Below are 10,773 nucleotides of genomic sequence, written 5' to 3'. Positions count from 1 at the left end.
TGTGACAGACAGCATTTATTCCAGACTCCAGTGTCCACAGATGACAGGGTGGGGGTGGGGGGGCAGGGGTGGGGATCCAGTGTCAGACTATGCAGTAGGATGTCAGGTGGGGCGGGGGACCAGCGATGCAGGCAGGAGGTAAAAATCGCCCTGGCCACCCGACCCTCAGAGCCTTGGAGACTTGTCCTGTCCCGGGCCAGGGCCTGGGCTTGGGTCCAGGAGCTATTCTGGGGCCTGGGAGAGTCACATTCCCTGGAGGAAGGTCCCCTCCTACCCACCCTCCCTCCCTCCCTTTCAAGCAGTAGCTGCTGTAGGTCCCTGCCCAGCCTGCAGAGGAAGGAAGGGAAGGGGGGGGCGGAGGGGGAAGAGGGAAGGTGGGGGCAGGCGGAGGCGTGCGCAGGGCTGGTTATCTGAGGCTGATTCTCTGATGTCAGGTCCAGTAGAGTCTCTTGGAGGTCCTCGGGCTCAGCACTGGGAGGAGATGGAGAGGTCAGCCCGGGCCCGGGCCCCACAGGGGCTGTCCCACCACCCCCCCCGCGGCTCCCCCCCACCCTCAGGGTGCCAGGGCCCTCACCCACCTCATCTCCGAAGCCCCCGCTGCCATGCCTGGCTCCTCCAGAGGCACCTCCCATGAGAAGGCCCGTCTGCTCAGGCCGCTCTGACCCTGAGTGGCTCAGCTGGGGCTCCCCAGGTGGCCTGGGAGGGGGGAGGCAGCATGTTGGAGGGGGTCATGCCTGGGGAAGGGGACTGGGATGGGGATGGGGTGGGAGTGGTAATGGCATCGGGACTAGGGATGGGTGGGTAGGCTGCTGTCGGAGCTGGAGGCGGTGACTTAGTTGGCGGTCAGCTCCAGGGATGGGTTTGGGGATGGCTGCGGATTGGAGTGGCGGGTGGCCACGTGATGGGGCCCGGAGAGGATAGATGGAGAGGGAACTGGAGTAAGGAACGGGAGCGAGATGGGGAGGGAGGGGCCCTGGGGCTGGGGATGCAGTTGCGGTTGGGGTCGGGGCTGGGGACGTATTTGGGTTTGGGGTTGAGGACAGGATGCGGTTGGGGCTGGTCATGGGCTGGCTTTGGGCTCGAGGTGGGAGGTGAGGTCAGAGGTGGGTGTAGGGATGGGGTGGGGTTGCAGAGGTCAATTCCAAGGTTGCAGGCCACTCACGGAGCCCCCTTTTCCCCCTGCTGGCAGCAGCCGGAGCGACCCTTGCGTCTCATGCAATAGAAGGCAGCCACAACCAGAAGCAGGAGGCCCACGCTGACGGCCACGGCCATGACAGCGACGCCGGCCTGGGCAGTCTGGGGGGTCACTGCGGGGACAGGGCGGGGGGGGGGCGGTCAGCCGGCAGGGCCCTGTCGGCCCCGCGGGCGGCCTCCTCCCACCCCCGCAGCTCCTCACCAGAGCCGAAGTGGAAGACGTGCTGCTTCTTCCCGTGGGTGTTGGAGGCCTCGCAGGAGACACCTTCTCTGCTCAGGGCACTGGTCACCTTCAGGGTCAGGGAGCTGCTCACCCAGCCGTGCCCTCTGAGGGCCGGCTCCGCTGGCTGTGGAGGCTGGGGTTAGCCCCGGCCCCTGGGATCGAGGGCTGGGGCGAGGGCAGAGGTGAAGACAGTCCAGTCCCCCAGGAAGTGGAGGGGCACAATGCTTGGATCGGCGAAGGGGGCAGGGTCCCCCGAGGGGCTTGGGGAGGGGTGCCTGGGTCCCGTGGGGCTCAGGGTGGAGAGGACAGTCCCTTACACTGCCTCCCAGTTGGCTCCAGCTGAGTTTGGGCTCTGGATACCCGCGGGCAGAGCAGACCAGCCTGACTTCTTCTCCTTCTTTCCAGCTGTCCCCTGTCTGGGGCTGAGGCTCTTCTGGGCTTAACTGAGGCGGCCCTGGGGGTGGGGGGTGGGGAAGAGCAGGAGGTCCATCCTCCATCGGAGAAGGGGAAGGAGGAGGAGAGGAATAGCAGACAGAGGGACCAGCCGTTTGTCCTGGCCCCCACCCCCACAGCCCCCCCCCCCACCACGGTCCCCATCCAAACCTGCCCCAGCCCAAACCTTGGACCAGCAGCTTGAAGCTCTGGGTGCGGCTGAGGAGGGGGACCGTGGGCATGGAGGCCTCACAGACGTAGGTGCCTGCCGAATCGAAGGTGATGGAGCTCAGCGACAGGGTGGGGCCGTTCCCCAGGGGGACGAAGTCCTGGCAGGGAGAGAAGGGGGAAGGCCAGGCGGGTGTGAGGGCAGGGTCGAGGGTACGGGGCCGAGGGTTCCAGGGCTGGGGGCTCCTTTCTCCTTCTCACCTTGGTCCAGCGCAGGGCCGGGGTGGGCAGCCCTCGCACGGAGCAGTTCACGGTTGTGCTGTTGCCCAAGTATAAGGAAAGCTCCTCCTCAGTGCTGAGCTCGAGGGGGTCCAGGTCTGGAGGGGGGGACAGACTGTCACCTTCCCCCGACCCTCAGCCATGCGGTTAGGGGCTCTCCAGGTCTGTTGGGGGTGCAGACGTGAATGCACACGGAAGCAGAGCCTGTCAGTGCACCTCCAGGTTCTCCCCACTTCCACGAGCTTGCCACACTCCCATCCAGGCCAAGTCTGGAGCCCAAATCCAACTCCAAGACCCATGGTTAACTCAACCATCTTCCTCCTGAGCGGACGTCTGGGCCCACAGTTAATGCACGACTGGGGAGGTGTGAGGTGTTCCTTCTCTGACTTACCACCCAGAGCCCATCACCCATCTTTTCAGCCAGTTTTGTCTGCTCTGCCTCCGAAACGGACCCTCCCACTTCTCGCCATCTCTGACCTCCAGGACCAACGGCCTTGACCACGGCAGCCACCTCCTCACTGGGTCTCCCTGCTGGCCAGGATTCTCCACCCCTCCAGTCTATCCCCCCACCGAGCTGCCAGATGGATCTTTTCAAAACACACACTGGTCCGCCCTGCCCTCAGCCCAAAACCCTTGGCATAGAGGCTAAATTCCTTGACCAAGCCTACAGGAGCCTGCCTGGTCTGACCTCTGCCTACCTCCTCAACTTCACTTTTCATCCCCTGCACCTTTGTCCCGAGCTCCAGCTACCCTACTCTCTTGCCGTTTTTCTCCAGTATGCCATAGCTGGGTCCTGCCTCAGGGCCTTTGCACTTGCTGATCCCGTTGCCTGGAAGCGCCTCTTCGGGCTCTTCATATTTCTGATTCCATACTTTGGTTTCCTACTCAAATGGCCCCTTCTCAGAGAGGCCCCTCTGACACCCCGTTGTGGACACTCAGCTTTCCCCTCCGGCACTGAAGGATTTATCCCCTCAGCTGCTGAGAAGGATGTCAGCTGTCAGCCCTCAGCTGTCGGCCCTCTCTGGGAACTGCCTCAGCTGCAGAGAGCCCCTCGCTCAAGGTCATGCCCCCTTCCTTGGGCGGCCCACGTGCAATGACTGGTTGACATGGGGGCAGAAAGGCCCAGGCCCCTCGCCCCAACTGGGGACAATTATGAGGCCAGCTTCCCAGTGCCCTGCAGGGCCTACTGAGGCTTTTGCAGCCCGTTTTCCGCCTCTGCCCAATCCTGCTTCCTTCCCTTCCTCAGCCTCCGTAGATGTGGATCCCAAGGCATTTCCCATAAACTTCCTGCCTGCAGATCTCCGAGCCAGAATCTGCTTCCCAGGACGGGACGGAGCCTGTGACATCCTCCGTCTAAAACAGTCCCCACTCACCCAGCCAATCCCTTACCCCCTCACTCTGTGTTAGCCCCTGTAGATGCCCCATCACTACTCAAAGCGCCTTGCTCACCCTCTACCACCTGTCTCCCCTACTGGGCTGGGAGCTCTGAGAAGGCGGGGACTGGGCTGTGTTGTTCACAGATGTCTCTCCGACCCCAGCCACAGGGTCTAGCCCCAGGAAAGGAGGCAGAAGGAGTGCCAAGGAGGAACAGAGCCTTTGCCCAGGACTCGGGCGCGAGCAGACTAAGAAGGTTTTCTAGAAGACTGGGACCCTGAAGACTGGCTAGACATGGAACGTGGAAAGCAGAGGCGTTGACCTAAAAACGAGGAGAGGGGCTTGGCTGGGATGAGGAGAATGCCTGGGTGGGGAGCAGGGTCAGCCAGAGGTGAAGCCAGCCAGGTGGGCCTTGAAGGCCGGGGTGGATCATGTGGGCTTTCTCCTGGGGGGCACTGGGGAGCCATGGGAGGTTCGGAGCTGGGGGCAGGCAGGTCTGTGCTTTGGAATGAGCTCTCTGGCTGCCTTGTGTGGGAGACCAGAGGGGGCTGGGGCAGGCACCTGGGGGCGGATGGGACCATCCGGACCAGGAAGGACCACAGAAATGGAGAGAAAGGGTTGGCGGTGGGGCTGCGGGGGTGAGGGCCAGGAGGCCGCTGGTGCCAGGGCCCCCCTGCCCGCTCTCCCGGGACGCTCACAGGCCACGCGCAGCTCCGCGGTTTTGGAGAGCACCGCGTCCTCAGCAGCGTCGTAGTCCTCGACCCTGCAGCCGTAGGTCCCGCTCTGGCCCCGCTGAACCCCCTCCAGGGTCAAGTTCCCCTCAAGATTTGTTTTCAGCACGTCCTCCTGCTTGTCCTGGGTGACCAGGGATGAGGAACCCGGCTCAGGCGCCGCCCTGGGCCGGCAGGGTCATGCTAGGTGGGGGCCACCCGGGTCAGAGTCAGTCATCTTGTAGGCCAGGGGTCACCAAGTTAGTGTCATACTAGGGTCAGGGCCCCCTCAAGGAAGGGGGCAGAGGCCCTTCTAGGCCAGGGGTCCCCCAGGTCAGGTATCACGCTAAGTTAGGACGCTCTCAACTCCGGGCTCAGAGGTCCCGTTAGCTCCTGGGTCACCAGTCAGGTGCCTTACTAAGCCAGGGGCCACCCAGGTGAAAGGTCAGAAGTTGGTGGAGGCCAACATGTCACAGAGGTCAGGGGCCGGGACTGCCAAAGGAACGATGGGGTGAGTCACCTGAAGGCGGAAAAATATGTATTCCACGCTGGGGTTGCCGTCCCCCCGGCAAAACAGCTGGACAGAGTCACCCTCGCGTACCCAGCCCTCGGTGGTGGACGGGCTGCCCACCCAGAAATCCACGTTCTCCGTGGGATCTAAGGGAAAGCGCAAGAGGGACGGACACGTCAGGGCAGACTCATGATCAGGGTCAAGGGTAGGTTGGGTCAAGGGTAAAAGGCAGGGGCTGGGTTAAGGGAAAGAGGTCAGTGCCGCAATCCAGGGGCAGGCTGTGGTTGGTCAAAGGGCAGAGGTCTTATCTTTCACAGCTCAGGTTCACACTTAGTCTGAGATCAGGGACCAGAGGTCAGAGGTTGAGCTGAGAGTACCAGCCAAGGGTCAGAGGTCAGTGCGGGTGGCAGGTCAGGGCGAGATTCCAGGACCCAGTTCGGTGTGAGAGTGTGTGGAGCACGTTTAGCCGTGAGACTCCGTGGGGTTCAGGGTGCGGGAGGGGGGTTCCAAGTCAGGGCGGACCCCTGGCCGGCTTGGAGGGTCCCAGGTCGGGGAGGTCAGGACCCGCATGGACTCACAGTGCAGGCTGAGGCGGAAGGTGGGGCTGTCCAGGCGGCCGCGCCGGCCCGTGGGCAGCTGGTAGTTCACGGAGCAGTGGAAGCTGGCGTCCTGGTCGGCCTTACGGGGCCGCAGGTAGAGGGTGCTGATGAGGGACTGCAGGCCCGAGGCCTCCCGGACCGTGCGGCTGGTCATGTAGCCGTCTGGGAGAGAGGGAGGAGGCGGTCAGCCAGCCTGGACCGCCACCCAGCTCCAACCCACGGCCAGCTGGGCTCACCTGCGTTCACCTCCATGGGCATCCGGAGCGGCTCCCCGTTGCGATACCACGTGATCTCGGGGACGGGGTTTCCGTTGCGGCTGTTGCAGGTGGCGATCTGAGACAGACACAGGCATGGCCCTGGGCTCTGACCCAGGACTCTGAAGCCTCGGCCCCCTCTTTCCTCAGGACTTCTCCTCGCTCAGATATAGGAGCCTGGGTCCCCCAGCCCTGTCCTCCCCCAGGACGCAGGAGTGCAAACCTCCGAGCCCCTTCCTCCCCCAGGACCCTGGAATCAGGGTCCCGTCCGAGGTACCTCCTGGGCAAAGTCATCCACCACGGACAGGATCCTTTTGTTGGGGAGGACCTCCGTGGCCTCCGGTTTCGCTGTGGGGGAGACGGTACCTTCAGGAGCCCCTTTCCCAGGCTCTCACCTGCCCTCCCTTTCCGGGGTGGCCGCAGACACTCACCGAACAGGCGGAGCTGCGTGGTGGCCTCGGTGCTCGCCGCGCCCGCCCTCACCACACACACGTAGTTCTGCTCGTCGCCCACCTGGGCCTCGGTCAGCACCAGGCGGCCCCGGGAGTCCAGCTGGTATGGGGGGCTGCGGCCCCGGGAGTCGTGCACCCCGCCCTGGAGCTCGGAGCCCTGCACCTCGGCCGAGGCCAGGCGGTGGCGGACCCCAGAGCGGTCTGCCTGTGGGCGGGGCGGGCCTCAGCGCCAGAGCTGCCCGGCCTGCCCTCCCCCACCGTCCTGCGGGTCGTCTCTCTCCTCCTGTCACCTCCCTCTGGTCTGGCCCCTGTTGCCAGGGCCCCGTGGGGCTGTCTCCTCTCTCTAGGTCCCTCGTTCTCCATCCTGCTCTGCTCCTCTCTCTCCTCCTCTGTCTCCCTCTCCCGCCCCCCTGTCCCTTGGCCGCTTATCTCCTCTTTTCTTTCTTTTCCTTTAGTCTCTCTCCCCCCCCAACTATGTCCTCCCCTGTCTTTGAATGTTCTCTCTCAAGAGCCTGTGCTCCGAAGGGGGCATCTTCCTTCCAGTCTCAGCTGTGCCCAGACACCAGGGGACCTTGGAGAATCCTTCCCCTTGCTTGGCCTCAACTTCCCCACCTGTAAAATGTAAAGGCAGCTGGATGGAGCTCTTCGGTCCTTTGGGCTCTGATGAGGGGATGAATGTGCGCAGCCCTGCCAGTGCCCTGACTCCCAGCCCCCTTGGCCACCCTCTGGCCCCCAGCCTGCAGCACTTACCAGAAACCACTCCAGCACAAAATGGTCGTGGGCCCCCAAGGCGGTGCAGTTCAGGGCGACGGGCTCCCCCTTCATCACCTCCACCAGGGAGGACCCAGACAAGCGCTCCTCAGCCTGGGCACCTGCAGGAGGGCCATTGAGCTCTCTCTGCCTCTGAGCCCCTCCTCCCTCAGACCCTGGAGTCCAGGCCCCCAGCCCCTCCTCCCTCAGACCCAGGAATCCAGGCCCCCAGCCCCTCCTCCCCCAGACCCTGGAGTCCAGGCCCCCAGCCCCTCCTCCCTCAGACCCTGGACTCCAGGCCCCCAGCCCCTCCTCCCTCAGACCCTGGACTCCAGGCCCCCAGCCCCTCCTCTCCCAGCCCCTGGAGTCCAGGCCCCCAGCCCCTCCTCCCTCAGACCCTGGAGTCCAGGCCCCCAGCCCCCTCCTCCCTCAGACACAGTCCCGACCCTCAGCCCCCTATCCCTCCGCCCCAGGTCCTGCCTCCCTCCATCTCTCATGTCTGCATCTCTGGGCTTGCAAATCCATCAGCATTTCTTTCCATCTCTCTCCTCACAGAACTAAGGGCTGCCCCCCTGGACCACGTAGGGCCCTCTGTCCAATCCTCCTGGGGGTAAAACTGCACCTGTCCTTGCTCTTCTCACTAGACCAGCTGCCCCTCAAGGGCAGGGCCAGCCCTGGCTCATCCCTTGGCCTCCAGCACCCCTGCGCAGAGCCTGGCATGGTGCCAGGGATAGATTTCTCTCCATCTCTGCCTGTGTGTCTCTCACTCTGGGTTTCCCACCTCTAATCCCCAGTCTCTGCCTCTCCGTCAGCCTGGCACTCTGTCTCCATCCCTCTCAGGCCCTGGGTCTCTTGTCATGAGTCAGGGGGCTGGGGCTGAGCCTGCAGCTGAGGTATGGGTGTGTGGGGGCGGTAAGGGGGGACAGGGCTGGGCAGGTTTCAGGAATGTGGGAGGGACAGGCTGGCCCAGACCTGCCCAGCCTGGCGCCAGAACCCCCTACCCGCCCCTTGGCCCCTCTGCCTCTTTGATGGAGCAGGGAAGGGGGTAAGGTGTGTCCCCTCCGAATAGGAGAGGGGTGAGGCCCAGGAGCCTGGGTCCTGAGGCGGAAGGGAGCTGGGGGGTGGGGTGGGGGTGGGAGTGGGGGGCAGTGCTGGGGGGGGTGGCCTGGACTCCCATCCCAGGATCCTGGCAGATAGAGCTGTTGCCATTGGGGAAACCGTGCTCTCTCACCCTCTGCGCTGGCATCCTGGCATCAGCTCTCACTTCTTAGAACCTCCCTTCCCTTCGCCGCCCAGCTTGACCAGCCCTGCCCCTGGGGACCCACTATTTACCATGCTTGTGCCAGGGGCCTGGATTCCCAGGCACCCACCTCTGGCCCAGGCCTGTCCCAGGGGAGGGGGTGTGGGGCCAGGCTAGTGCCTGGGGCTGGTCTGAGTAACAGACAGGAGGACAGATGGAGAGATCTCTGTGCCCTAATCTCCCCCATCTCTCTGTCCCTCTGTTGCCAGCCCCTCTGGGCCTCCTCCCCTCCCACCACCACACAGGTGTGTGGATTTATCTGGGGCCCCAGGAAGGGGGGGCCCTGTCACTCGGAAACACTCTGTTCCATCATCACTGCCTGGGGCCAGTGCTCCAGCTCGTCCATGAGGGAGGTGGGTTCTTTATAGAGTCTGGGCCCTGAATCCAGGTTGGGGGAACCCTCAAGAGCACGTGACTCACTGGGTTCTAGCCACAGGGTCCCTGACCCTCGCAGAACTTGAGAACCTTTCCAAGGGAAGCCCTGGGGTTTGGGTCTCCTGTGTCCTGGAGGAAGCCGCTCCAGCCACTGGAGGCCCGGACTCCTGGGTCTGAGGGAGCAGGAGTCTCGAGACCCAGATTCCAGGGGCTGAGGGCCCTCCTCACTCCTTGGTCCCGAGTTTGGAGGGGGCTGACTTCTCCCGCGCTGTCTAATCCACTGCTGTGCGATGCCCAGCCCCTCTGCCTGGCTGTCCCCAGGTCTCACATTGGGAGGGGTATCCCCCATGCTCCCGTATCCCTCTTTCTCGGGGCGGGGGGCGGGGGGGTCCCAGGTTTGGCTTCCTGGGCTCGATGAAAGCCCCTTACCCCTTCCCTTCCCGGGGTCCGCCCCCAGTCGCGCCCTGCGCCCCGCCAGAGCCATACCTGGGTGCGCCCCCAGCAGGAGCGCGAGCACCAGCAGCCGCGGGGCCCTGCGCGCCCGGGCCCGGCCGTCCCGGGGCTCCATGTTCGCGGTGGCGGCGGCGGCGAGTGCCCGGGCTGCAGCTCGGCGGCCCCGGGGGCTGGGAGCGACCAGGCCCCGCCCCTGGCAGCCCCGCCCCGCCCCGCCCTCCAGGCCCCCCCTTGATTCCCCCCCCAAACCCGGGCGCCCCGCCAGGACCTCCCACTGCCCGGAGTGGACCTCCCAGCGCTGGGCCCGGAGCGGGGCTCCCTCTGCCCCCAAGCCCTGGGCTGCCTGGCTCAGGCTGACCAGTGCCCCCGGCGGTGGCCTGACAGACCAGTCTAACCAGTGTCCTGAGCTGGGACCTCAGCGCACGGCCGTGGACCCTCTCCCCCTCATTCTGACTGGGGGCCATTAGGGCATGCACTGGCCTCTCCCAGTACAACCAGTGGTGCCCAGCTTGATCAGTGGCCTAGAACAGCTTCTTCCTGTATGCCTTGTGAGGCCTCCCCTGTAGCCACTGCTCAGGGCTGCTTTCCTGTCTGACCAGTGGCCTGGAACCCATCAGTTCAATCTCTTAAATTTAATGGTCTTCAAACCTGAGTTCAGTCCAGGACTCTGTGATGAGGGTGGGGGGCAGGGAGTGCAGTGGGGTGCTCTTCCCTTGGCTCTCCTCCGTGGAGCCCTCCCTCTCTTCCCCTTATCCCGGGAATCCCAGGAATGCCACCCCCCTTCCTCCCTTCCTCTCCCCTCCACTCCCTCCCAACCTTGGGGGGGGGGATGGGAGGAGAATCAGGCTGGAGGGAGCAGGTGAGTGGGGGAGGGGAGCAGGCCAGGGCACCTGAGGGCAGTGGGGAGGAGCAGAGCCAGGGGTCTGAAGGAAGGGTCACAGGTCAGGTGTGGGAGGGGGGGCTCACGGATCCCGACTGCTCAAGGCTTCTCACAAGCCAGATCTGATGGGCACAAAATCCTCTGGGGGCGGGGGAAGGGAGAGATGTCACTGGTTATAGGGAGTACTAGCCCTCGACACTGGCCAGAATGGGGGTCACTGGTAAGATGGCTTTGCCCATCGGGCACAGAAGGAAGGCTTAGATTACAGGTCAGCTTGGGAGTTATTGGTCAGACGAGTCAAGGCTACTTTATTCATCAGTGATACAGGAAAGCAATTGTTACACTGGGAGAGGAGACCTTTTAGTATTACCTGCACCATCACCTCCTCCAGGATGCCTTCCCTGATCCCCTGGCTAGGTCAAGTGCCCCCTCTGGGCTCCCTCAATCACCTGGGCTCCCCCACCCCAGTCCTGCACATTCTGGGTCTTCCTGTCTGGGGATTAATCTGCCCCCCCCCACTGGACTGTGGGTCCATGAGGGCAGGGCTGGCGCTGTCTCTGTTGGTCATTGCTGTGTCCCCAGGAAAAGGCCAGACACAGAGCAGGTGCTCAGGGAAGGTTTGCAGCGCTTGAGAGTCTGGAGCACGCAGGCTCCCTGGATCATCGCAGGACACATGGTACAAACTCACTCATGGACAAATACAACTCCAAGTGCTCCCGGGGACAAGCTCACACACTGCGACCCCGGACACCCGTTCCCCAGCTCCTCTGGCTCCCGCTTGTGCGCCTACTTGCTTGGGCTGGACTCTGGTAGGCTCCC

General features: G+C 64.0%; 1 protein-coding gene across 1 annotated transcript; it reads right to left on the bottom strand.

The window, feature by feature from the left end:
• On the bottom strand, positions 1-9,236 carry BCAM (basal cell adhesion molecule (Lutheran blood group)). The gene is made up of 15 exons (XM_027618874.2): positions 9,108-9,236; positions 6,947-7,068; positions 6,176-6,401; positions 6,022-6,092; positions 5,727-5,823; positions 5,470-5,652; positions 4,901-5,037; positions 4,369-4,525; positions 2,279-2,394; positions 2,037-2,178; positions 1,735-1,871; positions 1,397-1,541; positions 1,163-1,307; positions 579-696; positions 1-471 (listed from the first exon to the last, which is right to left on the bottom strand). The coding sequence occupies exons 1-15, from the start codon at positions 9,187-9,189 to the stop codon at positions 466-468; spliced, it is 1,884 nt and encodes a 627-aa protein (XP_027474675.2). The 5' UTR covers positions 9,190-9,236; the 3' UTR covers positions 1-465.
• Between the last annotated feature and the right edge of the window lie 1,537 nt (positions 9,237-10,773).

Source organism: Zalophus californianus, chromosome 17 (assembly GCF_009762305.2).
Source record: "Zalophus californianus isolate mZalCal1 chromosome 17, mZalCal1.pri.v2, whole genome shotgun sequence".
NCBI lineage: Eukaryota > Metazoa > Chordata > Mammalia > Carnivora > Otariidae > Zalophus > Zalophus californianus.
The sequence above is the reverse complement of the archived record's forward strand: the minus strand, read 5'-3'. Positions and strand labels throughout refer to the sequence as shown.

Bases quoted from the DNA above. Each gene is read 5' to 3' on its own strand.
- BCAM (XM_027618874.2), bottom strand. From the start codon at position 9,189: ATGGAGCCCCGGGACGGCCGGGCCCGGGCGCGCAGGGCCCCGCGGCTG. The intron at 6,402-6,946 runs GTAAGTGCTGCA...CCCCGCCCACAG, and splicing joins TTGTGCTGGAGTGGTTTCTG to GCAGACCGCTCTGGGGTCCG. The intron at 697-1,162 runs GTGAGTGGCCTG...CCCCCCTCCCAG, and splicing joins CAGGGGGAAAAGGGGGCTCC to GCCACCTGGGGAGCCCCAGC.